The sequence below is a fragment of the Zootoca vivipara genome, chromosome 2, assembly GCF_963506605.1.
Source record: "Zootoca vivipara chromosome 2, rZooViv1.1, whole genome shotgun sequence".
NCBI lineage: Eukaryota > Metazoa > Chordata > Lepidosauria > Squamata > Lacertidae > Zootoca > Zootoca vivipara.
Window position 1 is genome coordinate 12,552,038 of NC_083277.1, and position 26,457 is coordinate 12,578,494.

Below are 26,457 nucleotides of genomic sequence, written 5' to 3' on the forward strand. Positions count from 1 at the left end.
CTTCGTGACCCCATGGAGCATAGCACGTCAGGCACTCCTGTCTTCCACTGCCTCCCGCAGTTTGGTCAGACTCATGTTCGTAGCTTCGAGAACACTGTCCAACCATCTCATCCTCTGTTGTCCCCTTCTCCTTGTGCCCTCCATCTTTCCCAACATCAGGGTCTTTTCCAGGGAGTCTTGTCTTCTCATGAGGTGGCCAAAGTATTGGAGCCTCAGCTTCACGATCTGTCCTTCCAGTGAGCAAATATGGGACGCAAATTCAAATAAATAAATCCAGCCAACATTTAGGGCTGCTTCTCTGAATCTGGCCTCCCATTAAAATTGCTAAGACCACCCGTTTGCAAAAGTCTCCTCACGCACTGTGATGTACCTCAGCCATTGTTTCTATAAATGGAGACACCGGGAAAGGGCTCTGTATTCTCTCCCCCTACTCAAAACCACACAAACATGCAGAGCAAGAACGGCTTTAGCAAAGGTTTCCCTTTTAATTTCGCCCCTCGCCTCTTCCCTGCCATTTTGCTCTGCCTTGGCCGGTGCTAGGAGCAGCTGAGATGCTTCATGAGAGCGCAAGGTTCTTCCTGTCAAAGCCTCTCTTGTTCTTCCCATTTTGGGAGGGGGCTTTGAAAAGCCCATTGCCCACCTCTTGCTTCCTGTAGGAGGGAGTCAGTAGAAAGGGCCAATGGTTGCTGCCCCTTTTTCAAATGAAACTATGGCCCTCTGTTAAAACTGGGTTGCAGGCAGGGCCCAACGGATGCCACTGCACCTTGGCAGGCCAAAAAATGACGTCCTCTTCCGTCAACACAAGAGACCTAATGGATGAGGCTGCAAAGGCCTATCTAGACCAACTCGTGACTCATAGCAACTAATATTCAGATGCAAACTGCTTCGAACAATGGAGGGAGAACATAGTGACATTTTAATGTATTTTAAATTTTTGTTGGAAGCTGCCCAGAGTGGCTGGGGAAACCCAGCCAGATGGGCGGGGTACAAATAATAATAATATTTTTCTGGGCAGCTTCCAATTTTTAAAAAAAATACATAAAAATGTCACTATGTTCTCCCTCCACTGTTCAAAGCAGTTTGCATCTGAATATTAGTTGCTATGAGTCACGAGTTTGTCTAGAGAGGCCTTTGCAGCCTCATCCATTAGGTCTCTTGTGTTGACGGAAGAGAATTAATTATATTATTATTATTATTATTATTATTATTATTATTATTATTATTATTGCATTTGTGACTACCGTAGTAGCCACTGATCGCCTGATCTGCCACGAATTTGTCTAACCCCACTTGTAAACCTTTCCAACCTACAGGCCACCAATCAAAACAAGATCAACAACATTGTCAATCTTTCACAGCAAACACTCAGCCCAGCTGAGGAATCCGTCCTTTCACGGGGACTATCATTCTGCCCTGCCAAATCCCAACACATGATTCAGTTCTGCGGGGACCTAGAAGCATTTTTCCGCCGTTTACGCCTGAAGGAGTATTTTCATCACACACAAGAACAAGACAAAGTAGAACAAACTACATCCCCACAACACAACACCTCTCAACTTACTGGGGAACAACCATCACCCTCCAAACGCATCAATGAACAGAACATTGACCACCAACTACCACCGAAAAGAAGTTACACAAAAAGGGACTCCACATGGACCCCTCCTGATGGACGCAATACCACACTAGATCTGTACATCGAATGCTTCCGCCACAGAATCCAAACGGATGTGACCAGAAAACACCATCGCTTACAACAAAATCTAAACCATGCTGAAAGGAGAGCCATAGAAAATCTCAGGAACAACCCAGACATTATAATTAAAGAGGCAGACAAGGGTGGAGCTGTCGTCATCATGAACAAAACTGATTACATCCAAGAGGCCCACAGACAACTTTCCAATACTGCCTTTTACATGAAATTGGACTCAGACCCCACACAAGCATACAAAAAAGAACTGAACAAGATTATTAAGGAGCTACCCCTACACATCCAAGAACAGATCCTCACAAACACACCAGCGGAACCTCGGCCAGGAACTTTCTATCTTCTACCCAAAATACACAAACCAGGAAACCCAGGACGCCCCATCATCTCAGGTATTGGCACCATTACAGTGGGTGTTTCCGGCTATATGGACTCTGTTCTGAAACCATATGCTATCAGTGCTCCCAGCTACGTACGTGACACCACAGATTTTCTGAGGAAAATACAATATTTGAACAATCTTCCTAACAATACTATACTAGCCACTATGGATGTGGAATCTCTATATACCAACATCCCACACAATGATGGTTTACAAGCCATAAGGAACACCATTTCAGATAAAACCACAGCGGACTTTGCTACCAAACTCTGCCACTTTGTCCTTACCCACAACCACTTCAAATTTGGTGATGACCTGTTCCTCCAGATCAGCGGCACAGCCATGGGCACCCGCATGGCCCCACAGTATGCCAACATCTTCATGGGAGATTTAGAACAACGTTTCCTTAACTCCTACCCACTCAAACCTCTCCTGTACCTGCGATACATTGACGATATTTTTATTATCTGGACACATGGACAACAAACCCTGGAAACCTTCCACCAGACATTCAATGACTTTCACCCCACCATCAACCTAACAATGAACCAATCTATGCAAGAAATACATTTTTTGGACACTACTATAAAAATACAGGATGGACGTATAGACACCACCTTATACAGAAAACCAACTGACCGACAAACATATCTACATGCTTCTAGCTACCATCCCAAACATACCAAACAATCCATCGTATACAGCCAGGCCTTACGTTACAACCGCATCTGTTCCAACTCTACAGACAGAGAATCTCACCTAAGAGATCTACAGCAAACCTTTTTAGAACTAAAATATCCACCTGATGAAGTTAAACAACAGATCAACAGAGCCAGACAGATACCTAGAGAGAACCTGCTGCAAGACAGACCCAAAAAAGAAAATAACAGAACACCACTAGTCATCACATACAGCTCCCAAGCTAAAACAGTACAACGCATCATCAGAGATCTACAGCCTCTCCTGGACAATGACCGCTCCCTTTCTCAAGCTCTGGGAGGAAGACCTTTCATTGCCTACAGACAGCCACCCAATCTTAAACAACTCCTCACCCACAATAATACAACCACCAGACTTAACATGGACACTGGTACCAGAGCCTGCAATAAACCCAGATGCCAACTTTGCTGCCACATACACCCAGACAACACCATTACTGGCCCCAACAACATCCAACATACCATCTCAGGACTATTTAATTGCTCATCCTCTAACATTGTGTATGCCATCAAATGCCAACAGTGCCCTTCAGCTCTCTATATTGGACAAACAGGCCAAACCCTACGCCAAAGGATAAATGGACATAAATCTGACATCAGGAACCAGAAGACAGAAAAACCAGTAGGAGAACACTTCAATCTCCCAGGACATTCTATACAAGATCTCAAAGTAGCTGTCTTACTACAAAAGAATTTCAGAAATAGACTGGAAAGAGAAGTTGCTGAATTGCAACTTATCACCAAGCTCAAAACCATGGAGGGACCTGGTTTGAACAGAGATATCGGGTTCTTATCTCATTATACATGATAAGCGATCTTCAGCCATCTCAACCCTTGCTTTTTCATGCAAAACCATTTGCAGTCGTTTGCGGTCATCAACAGCTATCAGTCAGTCAATCACCCATTTCCACCACCCTTCTGAGTGATCCCCCCTCCCCATCCCCACCCCTCCCCACCCCTTCTCTACATAAGTGCCTGGAAACTTCCATTTCACTGTATCTGAAGAAGTGTGCATGCACACGAAAGCTCATACCAAAATAAAAACTTAGTTGGTCTTTAAGGTGCTACTGAAGGAATTTTTTTATTTTACTTCGATCCAGACCAACACGGCTACCTACCTGTAACCCACTTGTAAAGTCATCCAGGCTAACGGCCATTGCTACTGTCCATTCCATTATGCGCAGTGTGAAAAAAACAAGTAGTTTATTTTATCTGCTTTGAACCTTCCAAACTTCTTCTTCATTGGATGGCCCCAAGTTCTGGACTCCTCCAAGGAACTTTGAGGGATGGGTGGGGATCTTGCTGTGCTTCTGGGATTCTCGGAGGGCATCTGCAAGGTCGTGGTAACTACACAGACAAGGCCCTGTCCCCCCCTCCCCCCCCAAAAAAAATCCACACAAAGGTCAAGAGGGGCACAAAAGACCTGCAAACTAGCATTCAGATGCCTCTAATACACACAATCCCCAGCCAGGAGGGGTGGAATGAATCAAGAGAGAGAGAAAAATACACCATCTGCCTTGAGGCTTTGCTTTAAGTTTGTATCAAAAAAAATTGCCAGATGCCAACGTTTATTGGTTTTATGGCCCCAGAAAATTACAGTTTAACAAACAAAATTGTGAAAACCCATAGAAAAGAGAGGGGGGGAGGGGGGAGAAATAGAGAAAGATAAGGCTGGCCCCTCCAAACCGAATCAATACTTGCGCTGTTCCAGAGGTTGAAAGGAGACGCAGCTATGGGACCGTCACGGGCATAACCGAGCCCCACAAGCGGAGGCTTGGAAAAAGCTTGGCTCCAGTTCGAAACTGAAACTTGTGTCACACGCACACACGCACACACACAAAAAAGGTAAACATTAACTTGGCCCCCAAACAAGAAAAAGGCCACTAAAGAACATCCCCCCCCCTCCAGCTGACATGGCGCATCAGACAGGAAGCAGGATAGCGACACGCACATACACCATCCCACCAGAAGGAGGCAGCATTATATTTGAACGCAACCCTCAGCCTCCTGACCGCTTGAGAGCCCTGCCCCGCCCCTGATGTGGGGCTTGTCCTGTCAGCAGCCACACTGCAACATGGGGGTCTGAAAGGAAGCCAAGGCTGCGTCCCCAAATCCCGCAGAATCCTTCCTCGCAAACAGGAGCCTGTTTGGAGGGCCTGTCTGTGAGCCAGGGTCAGGCAATTCTTCGCAGCGTGTGGCTGCTGAAGGAAGAAGACCCAACGCCAGGCGCAGGGCTCAAAGCAACAAGAGCACCCTGGCCCGGCACGAGAGAAAGTCACGTGTGCAAAGGTTTCCCCGGTTGGCAATGAAGGATGCAAAAGTGTGGGTGGCTCGGGAGTTATACCGGCCTGGCTAGGCACGTCAGGCCCAAAGCCTCCAGGCACACACGCGACCTTTGACCTCTGCCCTCTCTATGCCAGAGATGGGGAAGCTGCGGCCTCCCAGGCATCGCTGGACCCCCAACCCCCAGCCAGCATGCCGTCAGTGCTCCATCCATTGCTCTGTGCCAGGCGCTGGGGACCTTTTGGCCCTTCCAGATGTGGCCGGACTACAACTCCCATCATCCCTTGCCATTGGCCATGCTGGCTGGGGGCTGATGGGGGCTGTAGTCCAATTGTGTCAGGCAAGGTTCCGCACCTATGCAGAGAGGCTCCTTTCGCTTTGACAGTTTTTCTCCAGCCGGATGTTTCTTCCCAAGCAAACTCTTCCTCTTGGTGGAGGGGGTGGGGGTGGGGAGGAGAAACTCCTGCACGTCCATTGCGCTTGCCGTAGGAGAGCAGGGCCACAGCGAGCTGGAGAAGGAGGGGAGGGAAAGGGTCCCGGCGCCCGGGTCTGGCAGCTGGGCCCAGCTCAGGCCTGCGTGGCAGGGAGGTTGCTGCTGTCGGGCAGGCCGTCCTGGTGAGCCTCCAGGCGGGCAAGACGGCTTTGCTCCAGGGCGATGGCCTCGGCCGAATGCTTGCACTTCTCCGAGCCGCACTGGCATGTGAAGTATTTGCTCTTGATGTCCCAGAAGCGGTCGCCGTAGTCAAACCTGGAAGGCCGAGCGAGAAAAGAGGGAAAGGAGGAAGAAAGGGTGAAGTTTGGGTGGGGACGGACAGGAGCCTCCCCTCGTGACAGCAGGCAACTGACTCTGCACTGGGGTATCCAAGTAGCTGGAAGCAAGGGGTTGCCAACTTTTCAGGGACAGCCGTGGACACTCATATCGGCTAAAGAAAGTTTCTTTCAAGCCTAATTCCAGTACCGGGGGGGGGGGGCAAGTGCCTGTAGGGGCCAGGGATAACGTCCAAAGGCACATGGGTACCATGCTGAAAGTGTGTGGGGGGGTGTGTGTGTTTGCATACCTGCATACTTTTGACACACCTGCATACTTTTGACACAGCCCTTGGAAAGGGTGGTTGGAAGGGGTGGTCAACCCTCAGTCAGGCCCTTGTGCTGAAACAGGGTTAGCATGACTGATGGAGAGGGGAGGGACTGCTCTTCATCAAGGGAAAGACAGCCAGAACCCCCACTGAGGTCGGCATTAACCGTTAACTCTTGACAACCTGTGCCCGAGTTGGTGTTTTCCTCTTCCCTCCTATTCCTATTTCCTCACGTGTCGTATCTTTTTTTTAAAAAAAGACTGTGAATCTGAGGGAAGGACTGTCTTGGTGCTGATTTGTTTTTTGTTTTGCAAGCCTTTTTTGGTTAAAGGGTGGAAGGGGAAAATGGCTCAATCAATATCTCTTATCTCCACTGACCCTAGCTCTTCGCCGGTCTGAATGTCCCGGCTGCTGAAGAAGGCAATGCGGGGGAAACGCAGGTCCTGGTGAAGCATAAACACCCGCACGGGGATGATGTTGGGGTCGCACAGGTGGTTGATGAAGCGGCTGACATTCCCGTAATAACGTGCGTCAATGCAGTAAACCTCACCGTCCTGCAAAGTGTGGAAGGAGGGAGGAGAGGATCAGACACTGGAGGAAGCTGGGCAGTTTCCAGGGCCTACGTCCATCCAAGACCAAAGAGACCTTGGGCATCCATGAGAAAGGGTAGGTGGGGAGTCATCGTCCCCCCACCAATGAATTATAATCCCCAGATTCCTAGATTTTCTTCTTAAGAAAAAAAGTAAATTTCTAGCATTTGCAGAAGCTGAGAGCAGGCACTCGATTTCTCATTTTTGGGGTGAGAAACAAGCCTGCTCCCCCACTGCACTGTTTTATGCCACCACCTCCCTGGAAATTTCCTGCTGATGACCCTGAAACAGCCGATATTCATTCATCCATTCATTCATTCATTCATTCCCCGCCCATCTGGCTGGGTTTCCCCAGCCACTCTGGGCAGCTTCCAACAGAATATTAAAACCATGATAAAACATCAAACATTAAATCTTCCCTAAACAGGGCTGCTTTCAGATGTCTTCTAAAAGTCAGGTAGTTGTTTATTTCCTTGCCACTACCGAGAACATTAAAAACTTCCCGATACAGGGTTGCCTGCAGATGTCTTCTAAAAGATGTACAGTAGTTTTTTATCTCCTTGACATCTGATGGGAGGGCATTCCACAGGGCGGGTGCCACTACTGAGAAGGCCCTCTGCCTGGTTCCCTGTGACCTCACGTCTTGCAGTGAGGGAAACGGATGTAAGAACTAGCACTTTCAATTCCTAAACCTTGACCAATTTAACTCAGGTTCATCTTGATCTGCTTCTCTGAGCTGGGGCCCTTCCTTTTAAAGAGAGGACCCCTCTCTTCAGGCACCCAACTCCCACCCAGGCAAACTAGCAACTCAGCTATACAGCTGCAAACAATAACGTTTCAAGTGTGCTTTAAGTCCATTATGCAAATGTGACACCAGATGGCGACGGTGAGCTTATGGCAAACTCAAAATATTTTTTCAAAACTTTTTTGGTTTTTTAAAAAGCATTTTCAAAGTGTTTTTAATGTGTGTCTAGATTCCACCCAGGAGCCTGGGTAGCCTCACCTTATTGTCCAGATCAAACAGGTACGAGTCGTCTTCCCTGACATCAGCTTCTGCATCAGAAATCAGTTCCCCCACATACCTTCAGGCAGGAAAACGTGGAAGATGTGAGAGAGGGGCTTGCTGGGCAGGCAAAGTCTAGTTCTGAAACCCCAAAGCTTGGAGAGGGGGGCCTCTCTGCCTCCCTCCCTCCTTCCCACCCACCCATCACAATGCCTCTCCAGATGTAGCTGGAGCCTTGGGGACGGGGAAAGGAAAGACACGCTTTCCTCCAGCACAAACTTACTCGCATATAAAGGTTCCTTGGGGAATCGTCTGCAATGCCCGGACACCCCATCCCATTTTGGCCGTGCGGTAGAGCTGCAGGCGGACCCTGCCGTGAAGGGAGAACAGAAGGACACTGGTTTCCAGCAGGCTAGAGAGACATGCAGAAGCTTGTGGTGGGGCCTGCGTCCCCTTCCATTATTTCGGAGGTTCTGAACGCGGCAACAACAACAACAAAAAAGACTCACTTGATGCCGCTCTGCACCACGCGGTTCTTGCAGTTTCTCCAGCAGGTGCAGGCCTGGTTGCATTCAAAGATCAGGGGTGGCTCAATCTTGTTGAACTCTTGCAGCAAACGGCCGTCCTGCGAGGGGGGGTTGGGAGAACAGGAAGGAGAGGGTAAGGAAGTTATCTGGGCAAAGGAGATGTTGTGGCAACGCTGCTGCCGTTTCCCAATTGCCTTTCGAATCTATAGCCGGAGATTAAAATAGGGCCTACCTGAGATGTTGAGATTTCCCTGTCAGCATGTGCGGACAAAATCCCTCCTGGGGGAAAAACACCCCACCACTATAATGAGGGGTTTTTAACTTTCTTGACTGCAAAATGGAAATTCTGCCCGTAGGACAATGGTCTGCTATCTTCAGGGAAATGTTTCCTGTAGACGTGTCTACAGAGGAGCTCTGCAAGTACACCTTAAAACCCGTTTGCGCTGCAAAGGGTTCTCTGATGTTCTCCAGGGCATGGTCATTTCATGAAGAGCAGTGGCCAGGCACTGAGCAGATTGAGTTGACACCACAGAACCAGAGCAGGGACCCCCCTGGTGCACGTCTGGCCCAATCCTGCCCACCCACTCCTGGCTCTGCCTACCAAAATCACCAGTGCCCAGTTGACTTTCCCCATGGGTCTTCATAAGTCGAAACCTTCGGATGTCGAAGCGTCCATATTGCGCATGCGCGAAGTGCGATTTTGCACTTTGTGCAGACCGCGCACGCTGCTTCTGCGCAGGCGCAGAACGCGCGCGCAGCAAAAAGACTTCCGGGTTTGCCGACTTCGTAAGTCAAAACCTTCAGAAGTCGAGGTACCACTGTATCCCAAAGTGATTCACAACCAAGGTAAACAAATACGATACACACAAAAAACATTGTGAAGAACAGTTTTAACCATGCTGCATCATAATATTGGTGCTGTTCAAATGAACAAGAAATCCAAAACCCATTTAGCTGCTGCTAAAAGGCCTCTTTGGGGAGAAAATTCCACAAATGAAGCTAAGCACCAAAACCACTGGTTCAACCGAACGGAGACCATATCCCACTCTGACAAAAAAAAGGGGTGTGTGTGCCAGTTTATATACTCCACTTGGTAGGTTTCCTGGCATTTCAAGGTTTCCACCTTTCCGGGTCAGCTAACAAGCAACTTACACTCACTCAGTTACTCACCTTGTCATACCAGCAGCGGATGCTGAGCTGCCCACATAAGCAATTGCTGGAGGAACAGTCATCCTGGCAGGTGCAATGCTGGGAATGTGAAAAGACAAGGTGTGAGATGGACGCCACACAAGGGAAGGGAGAGGGAGAGGTACCAGCCCCCACCTGGGGCAAAACCACCTGCAGCCCACAGGCATGCCAACCCAGGTGCACTGCCTTGCCAACTTGGGGAAGGAGGGAGGAGCAGACACTACAAGAGGGGTTTTTGCCAATGTGGTGCCCTTGAGATCTTCCCCCAGGTCCCTGCAAAGCCTCCTCTGACCCCCCCCTCCAGCATTGCCCCCTTAAACACAAGGTACTGGGGATGGTTAACACCTGCCCCCTTAAGAAGGCAGAGTTCCAATTCCAGATTAGCGCAGGGATAGCCTTTTCTGGCTCCTTGCTAAAAGTGTTTCGTTCTTTAAAACTGTTTCAGACCAGCCCTTTTCGTCTCAGAAACTGTTTTTAATTTTGGAAGGAGGGCAGTCACTACGAAGCCCAGGTTGCCCAGCTAATGGTAAAGGTAAAGGGACCCCTGACCATTAGGTCCAGTCGTGACAGACTCTGGGGTTGCGCGCTCATGTCGCATTATTGGCCGAGGGAGCCGGCGTATAGCTTCCAGGTCATGTGGCCAGCATGACAAAGCCGCTTCTGGCAAACCAGAGCAGCACATGGAAACGCCATTTACCTTCCCGCTATAGCGGTTCCTATTTATCTACTTGCATTTTGACGTGCTTTCGAACTGCTAGGTTGGCAGGAGCTGGGACCGAGCAACGGGAGCTCACCCCGTCACAGGGATTTGAACCGCCAACCTTCTGATCAGTAAGCCCTAGGCTCAGTGGTTTAACCACAGCGCCACCTGGGTCCCCTGCAAAAAAGTACCTGCAAATGGGTGATGTTGCGGTCGATGTTCATGGTGGAAGTCTCACAGTTTTCCGAGATGTATTTGTAATCCTCTGGGCAGGGCTCATCGTCCACGGAGTTGACACAGGGAATGGGGACGTTCTCGTAGCCACGGGCCACATCCCTGGAGAGAGACAGAGAGACAGAGAGAGTGCTTTAAAGGTATGTCGTGTGCGCAGCCAAAGTGATGTCATTTTGAGTACCTAGAGGATCCCAAGAAACGCATATGAAGATCACGTGCTTGTAAGAAAACACAAAAGGGTAAAGAACTTGCATGTTAGGAACGGATGCAAGCTGCAGAGCTAAATGGAAGCATACAGTACTTTTAAGGCTCTGCTCGCAACAGGATAAGAAAGGCATTAAAAGACAGTTTAATATCTCACTAATATACTGAAGAGCATATACTGAAGAAAGTAATGCAGCAAAGTAAATTGCCATGGCTGGATTCGCAAGAGGTAATTGAAAGATAACACTTTCGGGATTTGGGTGAGATCTCCAACAGCGACACTGACATGTCACCAAAAGGTGGGAAGGTTTCATTAACAACGGAAGGCGATATAGACTCTGATGCTTACAGAAACAGGATTGGGAGGGCGTTGATGAGTGACTGGGCGACAGCTCTGACACCTTTAGAAAAAAAGTTTGAAGATCTGACAGATCAGCTAAAAGATGTATCTGCAACTGATCCTACCTGTCCGCAGACTGTCTTGCCAGAGTGGTGCATGCTCTGGTTATCTCCTGCTTGGACTACTGCAATGCGCTCTACGTGGGGCTACCTTTGAAGGTGACCCAGAAACTACAACTAATCCAGAATGCCACAGCTAGACTGGTGACTGGGAGTGGCCGCCGAGACCACATAACACCGGTCCTGAAAGATCTACATTGGCTCCCAGTACGTTTCTGAGCATAATTCAAAGTGTTGGTGCTGACCTTTAAAGCCCTAAATGGCCTCGGCCCAGTATACCTGAAGGAGCGTCTCCACCCCCATCATTCAGCCCGGACACTGAGATCCAGCACAGAGGGCCTTCAGGCGGTTCCCTCCCTGCGAGAAGTGAGGTTACAGGGAACCATGCAGAGGGCCTTTTCGGTAGTGGCGCCTACCCTGTGGAATGCCCTCCCACCAGACATCAAGGAAATAAACAACTATCTAACTTTTGGAAAACATCTGAAGGCAGCCCTGTTTAGGGAAGTTTTTAATGTTTGATGTTTTATCGCTTTATTATTATTATTACTGTATTAATATTCTGTTGGGAGCCGCCCAGAGTGGCTGGGGAAACGCAGCCAGATGGGTAGGGTATAAATATTATTATTATTATTATTATTATTATTATTATTATTATTATTATTATTGCTGCTGCTGCTGCTGCTGCTGCTGTAGCTAGTGAGACAGAATGGATGCAATTCTCTGCTGAGTCCACACAGAGACACCCATACAAACACCACCTCGTCCAGCAGGGAGGGGTTGGAGGCAGACCCCCTTCTCTCATAGAGACACGACCTCGAAGCGCACCTGCTGATGATGCGCTCGGTGCGCACGGAGCGGTTCAGAATCCCTTGGCGGATCTTGCGGTTCAGCTGCAAGGCAAACCACACCTCCGAGTTCTCCAAGGTCAGGTCCAAGGGAGTGTCCCCTTCTTTGTTCCGCACTTCCGTGTCGGCCCCCCGGGACAGGAATAGGCTGCACAGGGGGTGGGGGGGGTGGGAAGGCAGAGAGGATTAGAGCCAAAGGTGTCGTGGCGCCCAGCCAGCCAGCCCACCCACCCCTGCAAAGTGGAAGGGAACCCTGACTGGTCTTACACGACACACTCGTGGTAGCTCTCCCGCGCAGCTATGTGCAGAGGCGTGTCTCCGTGGAAATTGACCGCGTGGAGATCGCACTGGGCGTTCAGCAGGACTTCCGCAATCTCCGCGCTCCCCGTGAAGGAGGCCCAGTGCAGGCAAATGTTCTCTTCCTGGTTGGGAGAAGAGGGAGGAGTTACAGGAGGATATGATTCTGTCTGGGGGGGGTGTACTATTATTGCAAGGGGAAAGGGAGGAAACACAAAGGAACAGAGCAAAGAGAACACTAGGAGAGACTTTTGATTGTAGCTCTATGCGTTCAGCATGCGTGCTGAGAGAATGAAGATTCCTTCTGCCGCTTTTTCAAGCTACAGTGGTACCTCTACTTACGAATTTAATGCGTTCCAAACACAAATTTGTAAGTCGAATCCCATAGGAATGCATTGGGAGAAAAAAATCGTAAGTAGAAGCAACCCTATCTAAAAATTCGTAAGTAGAAAAAATCCTATCTAAACAGCATCCAAGATGGCAGACGGAGCTCCGTTCGTAAGTAGAAACATTCGTAAGTAGAGTTATTCATAAGTAGAGGTACCACTGTATAGTTTTAAGAACATGCATGTTTGCCTAACTTAAAGTAGATCAGTTAGGAGTTGTTCTAGAGTGACTATTTTGAATAATTTATTTTAAGTAACTGACAGAATGAAAATCGAAAGTCCTTTTTATTTTTCCTCTATGTTTTGGTGTTCCCTTGGTGTTTTCTTCACCCTCTCTCTCTCTCTCTCTCTCTGGTTTTGTTTTTATTTAGACTGGTTTCTTTTATCTTCCTGTGTTATGAAAAAGCTTTCATAAAATCTTATTTTAAAAAAAATGCACACTTTTCAAGTCACTCAAGTGTTCACCTCTGAAACACATGGAGCTGCAATAAAAAGTCTTACACCAGTGAGCTCCGGAGCCCAATTCTCCTCTTTGCTCTGTTTTACAAACAGCTACCAAGCCACGATGGATATGCATTTCTTCCATGCAGGTTTATGAAAGTTGAACTGATTATCCCACTCGTTAGGAAGCCCTGGGCTTCCAGGTCAGAACCACATGTGCAGCAGAAGGGGGGGGGTGCGGAATGTTGAGGTGACTGGATGGAGTGTACCACTCAAGGCTTCAAGTGGGATGGGGGAGTCACATTTATGGAATGCTCACCCACATGAAAAATAACAGAAAAACAGCACATTAAGAGGCAGGATAGAACATTTCCACTGCTTTCTATTGGCAGAGAGTTGTCTGCTTTTTAAAAACGTGAATGCACATTTTATTTTTAAAAAATTATACTATTATTATTTATCAAATTTGTATACTGCCCTTCATCCGAAGATATCAGAGTGGTTCACAGCATAAAAATTAAAAACTAAAAACACAAAATGCATGATACAATCAAGAATGAAAACAAAACAACCCCATAACCCCTCTCCCCACCTGCAGGCCAAAGTGGTACAGTCCATTTGGCCCCCTCGTTTCTGAGCACGTGCAGATGCAACCTCTCGTTAATCTAGAGCAAGCCCCACCCACTTTTCTTTTGCGCCAGCTTTGCAGGCCTGAGCTCATCCTGCACGGGAGCCAGGGGACCAAAAACTCACATACATTGTCAGTCAACGTGACGTCGGCTCCACGGGTGAGAAGCATGCGGATCACCTCAATGTGCTTATGCTCAGCAGCCCAGATAATGGGGGTCCAACCTCCGCTATCCTAAACAAGGGAAAAGAGAGAGAGGAGGCTTGTGTGATGGCAACAGAAGGCCTGTGGCTCAAAAGGCGGTTGTGTGCTATTGGGAGAATTGCACTGCCTCCCAATTAGCTGCCAGGGAAAGTTCAAGGTCAAGGTGCCAAGAGTGGGCATCTTGCAGATACCATTCTGTCAAGAGGACTTTCCCTTCATCTGCCCCCTGATTCTTTGAACTGGAGATGCTGAGAATTGGACCTCCAGTGCAAGAACAAACCAAATCTCTCCCAAATAAAAAATTATGATGTCTATTCTGACATTGGGGGTGCCTGGTCTAAAGCAATGCCTAACCTCAGCCCTCCAGATGTTTTGGGACTACAACTCCCATCATCCCTAGCTAACAGGAACGGTGGTCAGGGATGATGGGAATTGTAGTCCCAAAACATCTGGAGGGCCAAGCTTGGGGATGCCTGCTTTAGACCCTTACAGAACAGCTTTATTCAGTGAGGGAGGTTACCCAAACATAATTTAGTTACCGATATTCATTTTGTTTGTTTTTAATTTTTATATGCGTTTGTTCTCAACAATGATGGTTTTAGGCACATTTGTTTCTTAAACTAGTTTGTGGATTTTATCTATGCTTTCTTTACAATTTCATTTCTGTACCGCATGAAGCAGTTTATGAACCACCTAAATAATTCATTTTAAGCATTGCTGTATTTCAGTGTGTGCTTTCACAAAAAAATGCTTTCACAAAAAAATGGTTGCAGAACTGCTGTCTTCAATAAATCTGTTTTAAATATTTTTGCTCCCTCGTTACACAGCTTTTACTATTTACACGCAGATATGTGTGAGTGTGTAAGTGCCACAAAATAATAAACATGCACAGACCAAGATGTAGAGGGGAGGAGGGGAAACAATGCAAGTCCGCCCGAATTCCTACTTGCAACAAGCCCCTAACTCACCTGGGCGTTGACGTCCACCTGCCCTGTGGAGAGCAGCAAGCTGACCATCTCCACATTTCCATTCTTGGCAGCGTGATGGAGACAGGTAGATCCATCATCCTCCTGCAGTGGCACCACCGGGATGATAAAAAACCAGCAGAAATTTATTTATTGTGGTTTATTTATTCCTTCCTCCTGAAGGAGTCCAAGGGTGGCAAACACATCAATACAGCTGTACCTTGGAAGTCGAACGGAATCTGTTCCGGAAATCCGTTTGACTTCCAAAATGTTCAGAAACCAAAACACAGCTTCCAATTGGCTGCAGGAAGCTCCTGCAGCCAATCGGAAGCCACGGAAACCGCGGCAGATGTCCGGCTTCCAAAGAACATTCAGAAACCAGAACAACTGCTTCAAGTTTTCAATCGTTCGGGAGCCAAAACATACACATACTAAGGCGTACGAGTTCCGAGGTATGACTGTATATTAGGGTGATGACTTTTTCAAAAATTTTCTCAAAAATTATGTCCTGTAGCACAGATGGATGAACTTTTGCCTATTAATGACTAAAATGAGATATATTCCATTGAAATATTAAAAAAAGGTCATGCACAAACCATTTTTAAATTTTTTGTATGCCGTTTTACCATTTCATAAAATTGTATTAACAATTCTATATATATTTCGTATCAAATTTGGACACAACGCCACATTCCACAATGGGGAGTGTTCTTAGCAACATAGGGTATACAAATGTCACACCTGCGCAAGGTAAAAGCCCCTTTTTGGGACCTCAAAACTCAGCCAGCAGATGCTGCCGGGCATGCTGGGAAAAGAACCTACAGGAGAGGTAGCAAAACATCGTCCTCTAGTGGCATCTATACTGTTACTGCAGCTAAAAAAAGCTTCCTTGTGTGTTTGATGGCCCTATATAATGTTGTATATATGTGACTCAGTAAAGACCCCTTCATCGTCTGTTTAACTCATTGCTTGTTTTCCTTCTCTTTCTGTTTTGTGCGATGAAGGTTTTGTTGGGATAGTATGTAATGAATTTTAACATTTTTAATTATTGTTGTGTTGATATTTGTGTACAGGCATGGTCCTCACAATAAATGGTTTTGTTGTTAATTTTTTTAAAAAAATTATATGTGACTCTAAAGCTTGGGTTCAATTTTATATCTGCTTACGGTGACTTCAAAAATGGTCAAAAAACTGATAAATAATTTTTCTAAAATCATTTTGTGTGTGAGGTTTTTTTATCAAATCTCTTTGAAAGTAAGATTTTATCTAATCTTTAATTAAAGCTCATCAAATTATGATACAGGGAAATGAGGTTGTAAAAAATTCATCACCCTACTGTGTGTGTGTGTGTGTGTGTATTATATATATATATATATATATATATATATATATATATATATATATATATATATATGAGCATTCTAAAACCACTTGGAACATTCTAAAAACATTCTCTCAGCCAGTAATCCCTGAGTTGTCAGGAACAGTGTATTCATCCCCTGAATGCTTAGGTCAGGCATCCCCAAACTGGAGGGCCGCAGTTTGGGGATGCCTGGCTTAGGTCAACAGGGGTACTTTTGAATTCCTCTTGAAAGTCAGTGATGGGGGAGACAGATGCACCTTGCACGGGAGGGCACCCCACAAACATGTCGTGAGGCAGGCATTTATCCTGAGTAATTTAATGTGTGTGAAAAAAGCACCTCATCAAGTATGTCCCTTGCCTGTTACTTCCCTGCACAGTTCCTCCCATGTTCACCTGACCTGATAGGAAGGGCAACAGCTCAGCGGCAGTGTGTCTCCCTCACAAACTCCAGATAGGGCAGGGAAAAGTGTCCCTGCCTGAAACTCTGGAGAGCTGCTGCCAGTCTGTGTAGACAATACTGGGCTAGGTGGACAAAATGTTGGGAACCACCCAGGTTCTTCTACCAAATCTCCTTTGCTATTCAAGGCTCAGCTCTAGCAATTAGCACAACCCACTCACACGAACCATTGTGGCCGGCCCTTCTCAAACAGTGCAGTGTTGACAAAACGGGTTGTGTGCATGCCCCCCGCTGCTGACACACATCGCACAAAGATGCTAACGTCAACCTAGGGTAAGTTTGCCTTGTTGCAGACGCGCAGAAATTCAACTGGTGAAGCTTTCTACAGCTGCATCTGCGAAATTCAAAGCCACAGTGGCCATTCCAGGGGGACACAATAGTGGCACCTCTACCCCTACAACGAAACCCTCTCACAAACAGCCCACATATCCCTCTAAGAGGGGTGCCTCCCCCACTCTCATCCACACAGATAATAATTCTCCTCTTGACCTTAGTGTAAACGCAGCCGCCCCTTTTGACCAAGTAACGCGCTAACTCCACGTGGTTGTTTGCGACAGCCTCCATTAGCGGGGTCCGGCGTAACTTGTCCACCGAGTTTATATTGGCACCAGCCTGGGGGAAGAAGAAAAGCTGGTCAGGCCTTGTATATTCCCCACTGTGCAAGCCCAAACCTAGCTCACATGTTGCACTAAACCAGGCTTCCTCAACCTCGGCCCTCCAGACGTTTTGAGACTACAATTCCCAGCATCCCTGACCGCTGGGCCTGCTAGCTAGGGATCATGGGAGTTGTAGGCCAAAAGCACCTGGAGGGCTGAGGTTGAGGAAGCCTGCACTAAACAGTTTAGCCAGACACTAAATTGACTAAGTCAGTCAACTAGGAGAGGCTCACCTAGTTCATAGGATAGGATAGGCCTAGTTTGTAGCTTTTAAAAGAAAATGCTTTTGGAGGAAAAACCTTTCTAAAGATAGTTTTCTATTTAAGATACATTATAGTCCAAAGGCTATTCATCAGGAAATAGGGATTTGTTTTAAGTTTTTCATGTGTGCTTAAACTCAGTCTAATTGTTTTTTTTTTTAAATTGTTTAACCACATTCAGTTAACAAACACATATGCTATAATGTTATTGTTTTAGTTAAATAAATTGTTAATTTATTGTTTATTTTTCTCCTTCCAATAAAGTACAGTGGAAATGTTCTCCACATATAAACAGATAACTTATTAAACCTCACAACAATTTCATAATTATCTGTCTATGTACAGTGGTACTTCTACTTACGAATAACTCTACTTACGAATGTTTCTCCTTACGAACAGAGCTCCGTCCGCCATCTTGGATGCGGTTAGATAGGATTTTTTCTACTTACCGTGTTTTCTCCTATTTTAAGACGTATTCATAAAATAAGCCGTAGCAGGATTTTAAAGCATTTGTGAAATATACGACATACCCCAAAAATAAGCCATACCCATGAGCTGCGCGGAGCGAGACCGCCAAGCGCCCCAGCCAGCCAGCGGGACCAAGCACGACGGCCGCGGCAGGAAGAGGAGGCGGCCTGCCGGGTCGGTGCCCAGCAGCGCCGCGCAGAGCGCCCCAAGCCTCCTGCCCTGTTGCTGCTGCTGGCTCCCGGAGGGTTGGGAGCTCTGCGTGGCGCTGCTGGGCGCCGACCCGGCAGGCTGCCCCCGGGAGCCAGCAGCAGCGAGTCCGAGGATCTCGCTGGCTTCCTCCGTCCCCTTGATTTCTGGGTTGATGAGTTGGTTAGGAGAGGCGGACGGCAGAAAGAGTTAGTGAATGTGTGTGTGTGTGTGTGTGAGAGAGAGAGAGAGAGAGAGAGAGATGAGAAAACAAGCCCTCCCTTACTGGTCAGGGGGTGGGAGAAAGGTCCCAGATTCTCAAGGTTCCCCCTCCTCCCTTTCCGAGTTTAATGGGTGTTTGGCTGCGGCGGCGGCATCCCCAGTCTGCCGATGTGAACAAGAGGGGAAGAGCGAGAGCTGTGGAATGCCAACCTGCATTGTTGAAATTGCCATTGTAATTTCCGCTCCCTGCTCCGTTGCCTCGCTCGCTTTCTCACCTCCTTCTTTCTTCCTCCCCCTCCCCTTTTCAGAGATCCTCTTTTCCACTCTGCCCCCCCCCCACCTGTGTCTGATTAAACGAGAAGGAAGCTTGGGAGTGGAGGCTGCGAAGCTCTCCCTTTAAGAGGCAGCCTGCAATGACGAATTGTTGAAATTGCCATTGCAGGCTGCCTCTTAAAGGGAGAGCTTCACTCCCACACTTCCTTCTCATTTAATCAGACACCGGAGCACGGGTGAGCGAGGCAACGAGCAGGGAGGGGACGTTTGAGGAAACCCACCCGATCACTTCTTGGAGTGGTTTAAAGCCACAGCGTCCCCTGGTAAAAGGCTGAGATTTCTTCACCAGCCCTGTTTACTTGCTACAGCCTTTCGCCTTCTTCCCCCAGTGTATTTTAAGACACCCCTTGAAAATAAGCCATATGCTTATTTTCTTGAGTAAAATAAATATAAGACAGTGTCTTAAAATAGGAGAAACACGGGTACTACTTTTTAGATAGGGTTGCTTCGACTTGCCAATTTTTTCTCCCAATGCATTCCTATGGGATTCGACTTACAATTTTTTTTGACTTATGAACGTGCGTTCGGAACGCATTAAATTCGTAAGTAGAGGTACCACTGTATTTCTAATAGTATAACCAAATCAGTAATTATTATAAAAATGTAAAAACTACTCTGAAAATTTATTATTTCAATCATCTAGTGGTAAATATTAAGATTTTACCAGCAGGAATGAGTCTTTCTGTTAAAAAATAAAATAAAATAAAAAGATTTAAATCAAGTCTTACCAACTAGTGATTTAAACCATGATAAATATCAATTTGATTTAAATCAAATCATGATTTGCAATTGGAACAGGAAAGAAAGAAAGAAAGAAAAGCCAGGGTGGATTTGATTTAAATCAAATTGATATTCATCATGGTTTAAATCAAATCCACCCTGGTTTTTCTTTCTTTCTTTCTTCCTGTTCCAATTGCAAATTGTGGGAATGGGGAGTTCAGGGCAAAGAGTTCAGCTCGTATTCAGGAGAGGATAGAAAGGTAGCAGAAGCCCAAATGCACAAACACAGACACACAACACAAACACAAACAAGAGCCCTACCTGCAGCAAGACATGGCAGATTTCCAGGAAGCCCTTCTGTGCCGCGGCATGCAGTGGGAATCGTTTGCTCTGCTGCTCGCTCTGGAAATTGGGGTCCAAGCTGTCCACTGGAAAGGAAGGGCAGACATCTGGGAGCCGAGAGAGATAAAGCAACTTGCTAAGCAGGGTGCCTCAGGGCTTGTTTCCCAGGCGCATGCAGAAGCAGCTGTAAAGCAAGTCACTAACCTTCCCACCATTGCTAACATGGGTTTCAGTCCTTGGGCGTGAAGAGGCATTGAAAGACTGGGAAAGAAACCTGTCTTTTCACAAGGGCCGGGAGGCAACTCAAGTGTTCTACTCAAAGCCATCAGGGGCCTGTGCGCATTCCGTTTGAGAGCTCACAAAACCCCAAGGGAAACAGAGGAAGTTGCTTTATGCCAAGACAAACCATTGGGTCCACCTGGCGCAGTGTTGTTTACACTGACTGGCAGCAGCTCTCTGGGACATTCCCAGCCCTACCTGGAGATGCTGGGGATTGAACCTGGGACCTTCTGCATGCAAAGCTGCTGCACCGCCCACTAAGCTGCGGGCAAGAGGGGTTTTGCATGCACTCACGGCTAGCCTGTGCCCTAGCTATCTTCACACGCTGCCTACTGAAATTGATGGATGACAAGACAAGAGTTTGCAAAAACACATAGAAATGTTTTAAAGCATGCAGCCCACAACAGCATTCCCAAACCACCTCTTAACCATATTATGAGGATACTGTATATCCCTGAGTATAAGACTACTTTTTAAGCCAGGAAAATCTTCTCAAAAGTCGGGCACCGGGTCATATTTCTTATACGGCAAGTGTATCCCAAACTCTATATTTTAACTGGAAAAGTTGGGGGGTCGTCTTATACGTCCAGTCGTCTTATATGCCGGAATTACTTTGTTTATTAATTAATTAATAATAATAATAATTATTTTGTATATTGCCCTATATCCACAGGTCTCAGGGCAGTTACAACATAAAACCAAAAAATAAAAACCCATAATAAAAACAAAAAACAACCCAATAAATGCCCCCTCCCCAACAATTTTAAAAGGACATTGGATATCAACCAGCCAAAGGCCTGGTTTAAGAGGAATGTTTTTGCCTGGTGCCTAAAGGTGTATAATGAAGGCACCAGGCGAGCCGCCCTGGGGAGAGCATTCCCCAAATGAGAAGCCACAGCAGAAAAGGCTCGTTCTTGTGTTGCCACCCTCCCGACCTCTTGTGGAGGGGGAACATGAAGAAGGGGCCTCAGGTGATCTCAGGGTCCAGGTAGGTTAATATGGAAAGAGGTGGTCCCGGAGGTATTGAGGTCCTGAGCCGTTAAAGGCTTTAGAGGGCCTCCCCATCTGAATGTCTACAACACAGAGGATTAGAGAAAAGGATGCTCAGAGGAACTTACGCAACATCAGGACCACTTTCTGGAGCTCCCCTTGCTTGACCGAGAGATAGAGCTGGCGAGGGTGAAAACGCAGCTTCTTGCGCCTGAGAGAGATCACAAAGGAGAGAGTGTGTTGTGGCGGTTAGAGTGTCAGACTAGGGCAGGGGCAACCAAACTTACCACACTTCGGGCCGGTGCCTGCAGCGCTGATCATGCAGCGGGCCGGAGGGCGGGGGAGCACGCACCCATATGCATGCACGCACGCTATTTTTGGCGCACTCCCAGGTCACAGGAGCACTGGAAATAGCTTGTGCACATGTGCACGGGCCTCCTCTGACCCAGAAGTGCGCCAGAAATGATGCTTGCGCATGCGCGCGAGCTATTTCTGGTGCTCCTGCAACCTGGAAGTGGGTAGCCGCACCGCGCCGGTAAGAGCAGGTGGTGGCAGCAGGCGGCGGGTGTTGCCTCGGGCCGGATAAATGAGTCCTTCGGGCCATATCCGGTCCCCAGGCCGTAGTTTGGGGATCCCTGGACTAGGGCCTGGGAGACCACAGTTTAAACCCCTACTTGGCCAGGAAGCTCACTGAGCGACGTTGGGCCAGTCACTCATTCTCAGCTTAACCTACCTCGCAGGGTTGTTGCGGGGATTAAATGACCCGTCAGAGAACCATGAGAGCCCCCTCAAGGACCGCAGAGAAAAAGGTGGGATATAAATGCAACTGATATATGACAAAATAAAAAAGAGGAAGCTTTCTCTCTGGCCAACGTCTTTGCCCCACAGGCACATATTTAAAATTGCTCTTAATCTGCTTTGCTGTGAAGCCCCACAACCCTGCTTGAAGTTAAGAAATATTAACCAACACAATAAAAACGGTAATAAAGGTAAAGGTAAAGGACCACTGGACGGTTAAGTCCAGTCAAAGGCGACTATGGTGTTGTGGCACTCATCTTGCTTTCAGGCCGAGGGAGCCAGCGTTTGTCCGCAGACAGCTTTCGGGGTGATGTGGCCAGCATGACTAAGCTGCTTCTGACGAACCAGAGCAGTGCACAGAAACGCCGTTTACCTTCCCGCCATAGTGGCACCTATTTATCTACTTGCACTTTTGACGTGCTTTCGAACTGCTAGGTTGGCAGGAGCTGGGACAGAGCAACGGGAGCTCACCCCGTCGCAGGGATTTGAACCGCCGACCTGATCGGCAATCCCAAGAGGCTCAGTGGTTTAGATCATAGCACAACCCACATCCCAATAATAGCCAGTCTTGCTTCCATGAAAAGAGAGAGAAAGAGAGAAAGAGAGAGAGAGAGAGAGAGCTTCACTTACCGCTCGGATTCCTGTACCACCAGAGCCCGTTCCAATTGTTCCCGGCCGGCCCCTGGAGGCAGCCCCTGAGCAGACAGCACCGCCCCGTTTGGTAGGGTCAGCCGTGGCCCCGCACTGTCGATCCCTGGGCCGCCGAGACCCGCCATATCGTCCTGCGGGGGCTCTACGCTTGAGCCCCCCCGCATCCGAGCACTGAGGAAAGGAGATTACACAGACCTGTGAAATAATCTTGTATACACTATCCAGGGGTGGCCAACTCCTAAGAGACTGCGATCTACTCACAGTTAAAAACTGGCAGTGATCTTCCCCCTTTATTGGGGTTGGGTCAAAGCTGTTCCCCCGAGTTTTCCAGGGAGAAGGTAAAAGGTTGAGCTTTTTTTAGGGGAGCCACAGTTGTTCAGCTTCTTTGGGGGGGAGCCAATGATCTACCAGTGATCTACCGCAGACGTCCAGTGATCTACCAGTAGATCACGATCTACCCGTTGGACATGCCTGCACTATACATTTGAAGTGCAATGATACCCCTGTTACAGACTTGGTTCCCCCCACCCCACCCCCCCAAAAAACTTGGGAACTGTAGTTTTCTACTGGTGCTATTAGGAGAACCCTCACAGAGCTCCAATTCCCAGAGTGGTTTAACAATCCCTCTTCCCAGGGAACGCCCTGCTACAATTATGCATTTCTCATCTCCTCTGAGAGATGCTTTACAATGCTTTATTTTAGGCGTAACGTCTAAAAACGTAAGTCACCAAGGAAAGGCCCGCACTATTCCTTTTCCGAGGAGCCAGGATTGGTCTCACCTGGGCTGGGTAGTGTCAGCACGGCCTGTGCTCTCAGAGGCTCCCTGGCCGTGAGAAGGTGGAACAGGGACAGGAGTAGAGGTGTCCGCCTTGGCTATCGTGATCTCCTGGGCCTCCGAAGCATCTTCCCCGCAGTGCGGACAGAAGATCATGCCGTTGAGCTGCGACACGCAGGCCTTGTGGAAGCGATGAGCCACGCGGAAGTCAGGGTGGCACTCCAAAAAGGTGCCCTGGGGGACGGAAAACAGGCCGTGAAGGATCGGAAAGCGGCAAGGGAAACTCCTGAGCTCGATGGCCGAGCTTCCGGAAGTGTCTCCGGACACAGAAGGCAAACAAGCAAAGGGCCTTGGCAACTGTCAAGCGGCAAGAAACCTCCCCGGGTTGACGGGGCCTAGTGTAAATATTTGAAGCCTGGGCTTTGCCTGGCCCTTCCTGCCGCAGTTCAGACCTGAGCCTCAACAACAGGCCTCAAGGGACCTTGGCTTGCCCCTGGTCTGGCTCCCAAGTATTAAAACTACAGAATTTGATGCCCCAAGATGCGGTGATGGGCACTGGCTTGGGCGGCTTAAAGAGAGGATGACATAAATCAGGCATCCCCAGACTTAGGCCCTCCAGATGTTTTGGACTACAACTCCCATCTTCCCCGACCACTGGTCCTGTTAGCTAGGGATCATGGGAGTTGTAGGCCAAAACATCTGGAGGGCCGCAGTTTGGGGATGCCTGACAAATTCATGGGAAGATAAGGCTGTATCAGTGACTAGCCATGGTAGGTCTACCTCCACTGTCAAAGGCACCATGCCTCTGAATATTATTATTGATTAAATTTGTATACCGCCCTATACCCATCGATTTCAGGGGAGTTCACAACATGAACACCTGTTGGTGGGACTCACAAGTTGGGCACCTGCTTGTAGGCTTCCCAGAGGCAACTGGTCGGCCACTATGAAATCAGGGTGCCTGACTAGATCAGGGGTCCCCAGACTAAGGCCCGGGAGCCGGATGCAGCCCAATCACCTTCTCAATCCGGCCCGCGGATGGTCCAGAAATCAACATGTTTTTACATAGAATGTGTCCTTTTATTTAAAATGCATCTCTGGACTATTTGTGGGGCCTGCCTGGTGTTTTTACATGAGTAGAATGTCTCCTTTTATTTAAAATGCATCTATGGGTTGTTTGTGGGGCATAGGAATTTGTTCATATTTTTTTTCCAAAATATAGTCCGGCCCCCCACAAGGTCTGAGGGACAGTGGACCGCCCCCCCCGCCCCCCGCTGAAAAAGTTTGCTGACCCCCTGGACTAGATGAACCTTTGGCCTTATCCAGCTTCAGGGCTTTTCCTATGCTCTCATCTACACTTTTATTGCCTCAGCCCTAAAAAAAACAAAAAAACTGCCAGGAACATTTATATTCCATGTTTCTTTCGTCATGGGATTCTCAAAGGATCATCCATCTGGGCACAGACCACACCCAGACCTGTTTAGCTTTGAGACCTGTGGGTCTGGGTGGTATACAAATTTAATAAATAATAATAATATGGCGGCTTCATCTGCTTTCAGACGATACTGTGTTCTTTTGCCAGGACCCAGCACAGATAGGAGCTATCTGGAATCACGATCTTCCTCTCAGACGCCTCTCGAGTTCTGGGTGATGCCTCCCCAGTCGTGACTTGCTAGCAAGCCCCCTTCCTGAAAACCAAACGCCCTCCCCTTTGGGTTTCCTTTCCTCACCGCAGTGCAGAAGTAGCCACACCCAGGGCAGCAGTGATGCTTCACCATCCTGGCTCGGTGGGCCTCACACAGGACCATGAGGGGGACGCGGCTGGAGGGACGCATCGTCTCCCGCTTCAAGATGCTGCTGCTGCAGCCGTTCAGCTGTGAATAAGCAAACAAGATGGTCGCTCTCTTGCTCTCTCCAGCCTATGGCTCACAGTGAGGCAATGAACTGGTCCTCGACCGTAATAATAAATAAATTGAAATTGAAAATTAAATTGAAATCACAGTGAGGCAGGGCAGTACCGCTTTAGACTGCTCACATGCCCAAATGCTCCTCTCCCTCAATCAATCAATCAATCAATCAATCAATCTGTGTGTGTCTTTCTGTGTGCATGCATAATGCCTTTCAGAGACATTTTGCCACACTTCTCCCATTTAACCTTGAGTCCCAAAGAGAGAGATTGAGATCTTGTAAGACTGAAGCTTGGACTTCAGCGTGTCTCATGATGTGCTAAACCTGATCCACAGGTAATAATGATTACGATGGCGATAATAACAATAGTAATCGCTTTCATCACCATCGCTAGGAATTATTATGCTTAACCATTAGAACCTGGAACAAAACGTTGCAGTGTATCCTTTTCCTAACAGGGCACTCCCATTCAGGGTTCCAGACAGCTGGTTTTTTTATTAATTAAAAGCATTTCTGGCCTGCTGTCCACTGCGAACAATTTCCTCCAGACAAGATCATTCCACTCTTCCACAAACACCCCCTTGGTTTTCTTTTCCAGCCGAAGCTCAGGATTCTGTAACAGCTGAGCATAAGTCATCCTCACTGGGCAGCTCAGGGGCCTATATGTCTGTTCTGTTCCCTTGTGGTTTAGTTGTTCATATATATATATATATATATATATATATATATATATATATATATGCGCACATCTGCAAACCTTGGGGCAGCCCTGAGCAGCCGATACCTCCCTCTCATTTTCCTCAGTGGCTGCACTTGAGTTCCATTTCTGTTGGCACTCACCACCTGAGTTTGCTGCTAAAAGGAAAAACGATGATGCTTTATAATAAATGAAGGGCCTGCAATGGATCTCTGGGGTTGTAACGGGACAAAAGGAGGAGGCCTCTAAAGGGCCCCTGAAACAGCTTGTTCCAGATTTCCCCTATTTTCTTACCTCTCCATCCGCACTCTCGGTTGCCATGCATTGATTTCCAGCCTGCTGGCTGAGGCGCTCAATGGTTGGAGCTTCCATGCGGCAGGAGCAGAGGGGCAACTCCTCAAAGCGCTCCGTCTCCAGAGAACTCGTCTCATTCGACACCCCTGTGGCGGGATAGAAAAAGGGGAGGAAATAGGACCCGGAAATGGCTGCTTTTCACAAAGCAAAACCCTACCT

The 26,457-nt window shown here is 47.8% G+C and overlaps 1 protein-coding gene across 4 annotated transcripts in view; it reads right to left on the reverse strand.

Moving 5' to 3' along the window:
• Positions 1 to 3,939: 3,939 nt before the first annotated feature.
• Positions 3,940 to 26,457, reverse strand: part of EHMT2 (euchromatic histone lysine methyltransferase 2) — a 37,374-nt gene continuing 14,856 nt past the window's right edge. For 3 of the 4 annotated variants that reach the window (XM_035107134.2, XM_035107130.2, XM_035107133.2), the window contains 18 exons: positions 26,239 to 26,384; positions 25,070 to 25,213; positions 23,344 to 23,573; positions 22,544 to 22,735; positions 21,244 to 21,326; positions 19,826 to 19,953; positions 17,149 to 17,271; positions 14,843 to 14,944; positions 13,800 to 13,904; positions 12,186 to 12,340; positions 11,899 to 12,066; positions 10,368 to 10,512; positions 9,459 to 9,536; positions 8,271 to 8,386; positions 8,045 to 8,131; positions 7,762 to 7,840; positions 6,547 to 6,722; positions 3,940 to 5,840 (listed from right to left, as the gene is read on the reverse strand). In XM_035107134.2, coding sequence (XP_034963025.1) covers positions 5,660 to 5,840; positions 6,547 to 6,722; positions 7,762 to 7,840; positions 8,045 to 8,131; positions 8,271 to 8,386; positions 9,459 to 9,536; positions 10,368 to 10,512; positions 11,899 to 12,066; positions 12,186 to 12,340; positions 13,800 to 13,904; positions 14,843 to 14,944; positions 17,149 to 17,271; positions 19,826 to 19,953; positions 21,244 to 21,326; positions 22,544 to 22,735; positions 23,344 to 23,573; positions 25,070 to 25,213; positions 26,239 to 26,384 — 2,438 coding nt within the window. In that variant the 3' untranslated portion in view covers positions 3,940 to 5,659. The remainder of the gene's footprint in view (positions 5,841 to 6,546; positions 6,723 to 7,761; positions 7,841 to 8,044; positions 8,132 to 8,270; positions 8,387 to 9,458; positions 9,537 to 10,367; positions 10,513 to 11,898; positions 12,067 to 12,185; positions 12,341 to 13,799; positions 13,905 to 14,842; positions 14,945 to 17,148; positions 17,272 to 19,825; positions 19,954 to 21,243; positions 21,327 to 22,543; positions 22,736 to 23,343; positions 23,574 to 25,069; positions 25,214 to 26,238; positions 26,385 to 26,457) is intronic. The other variant, XM_035107131.2, reaches the window with a different exon arrangement.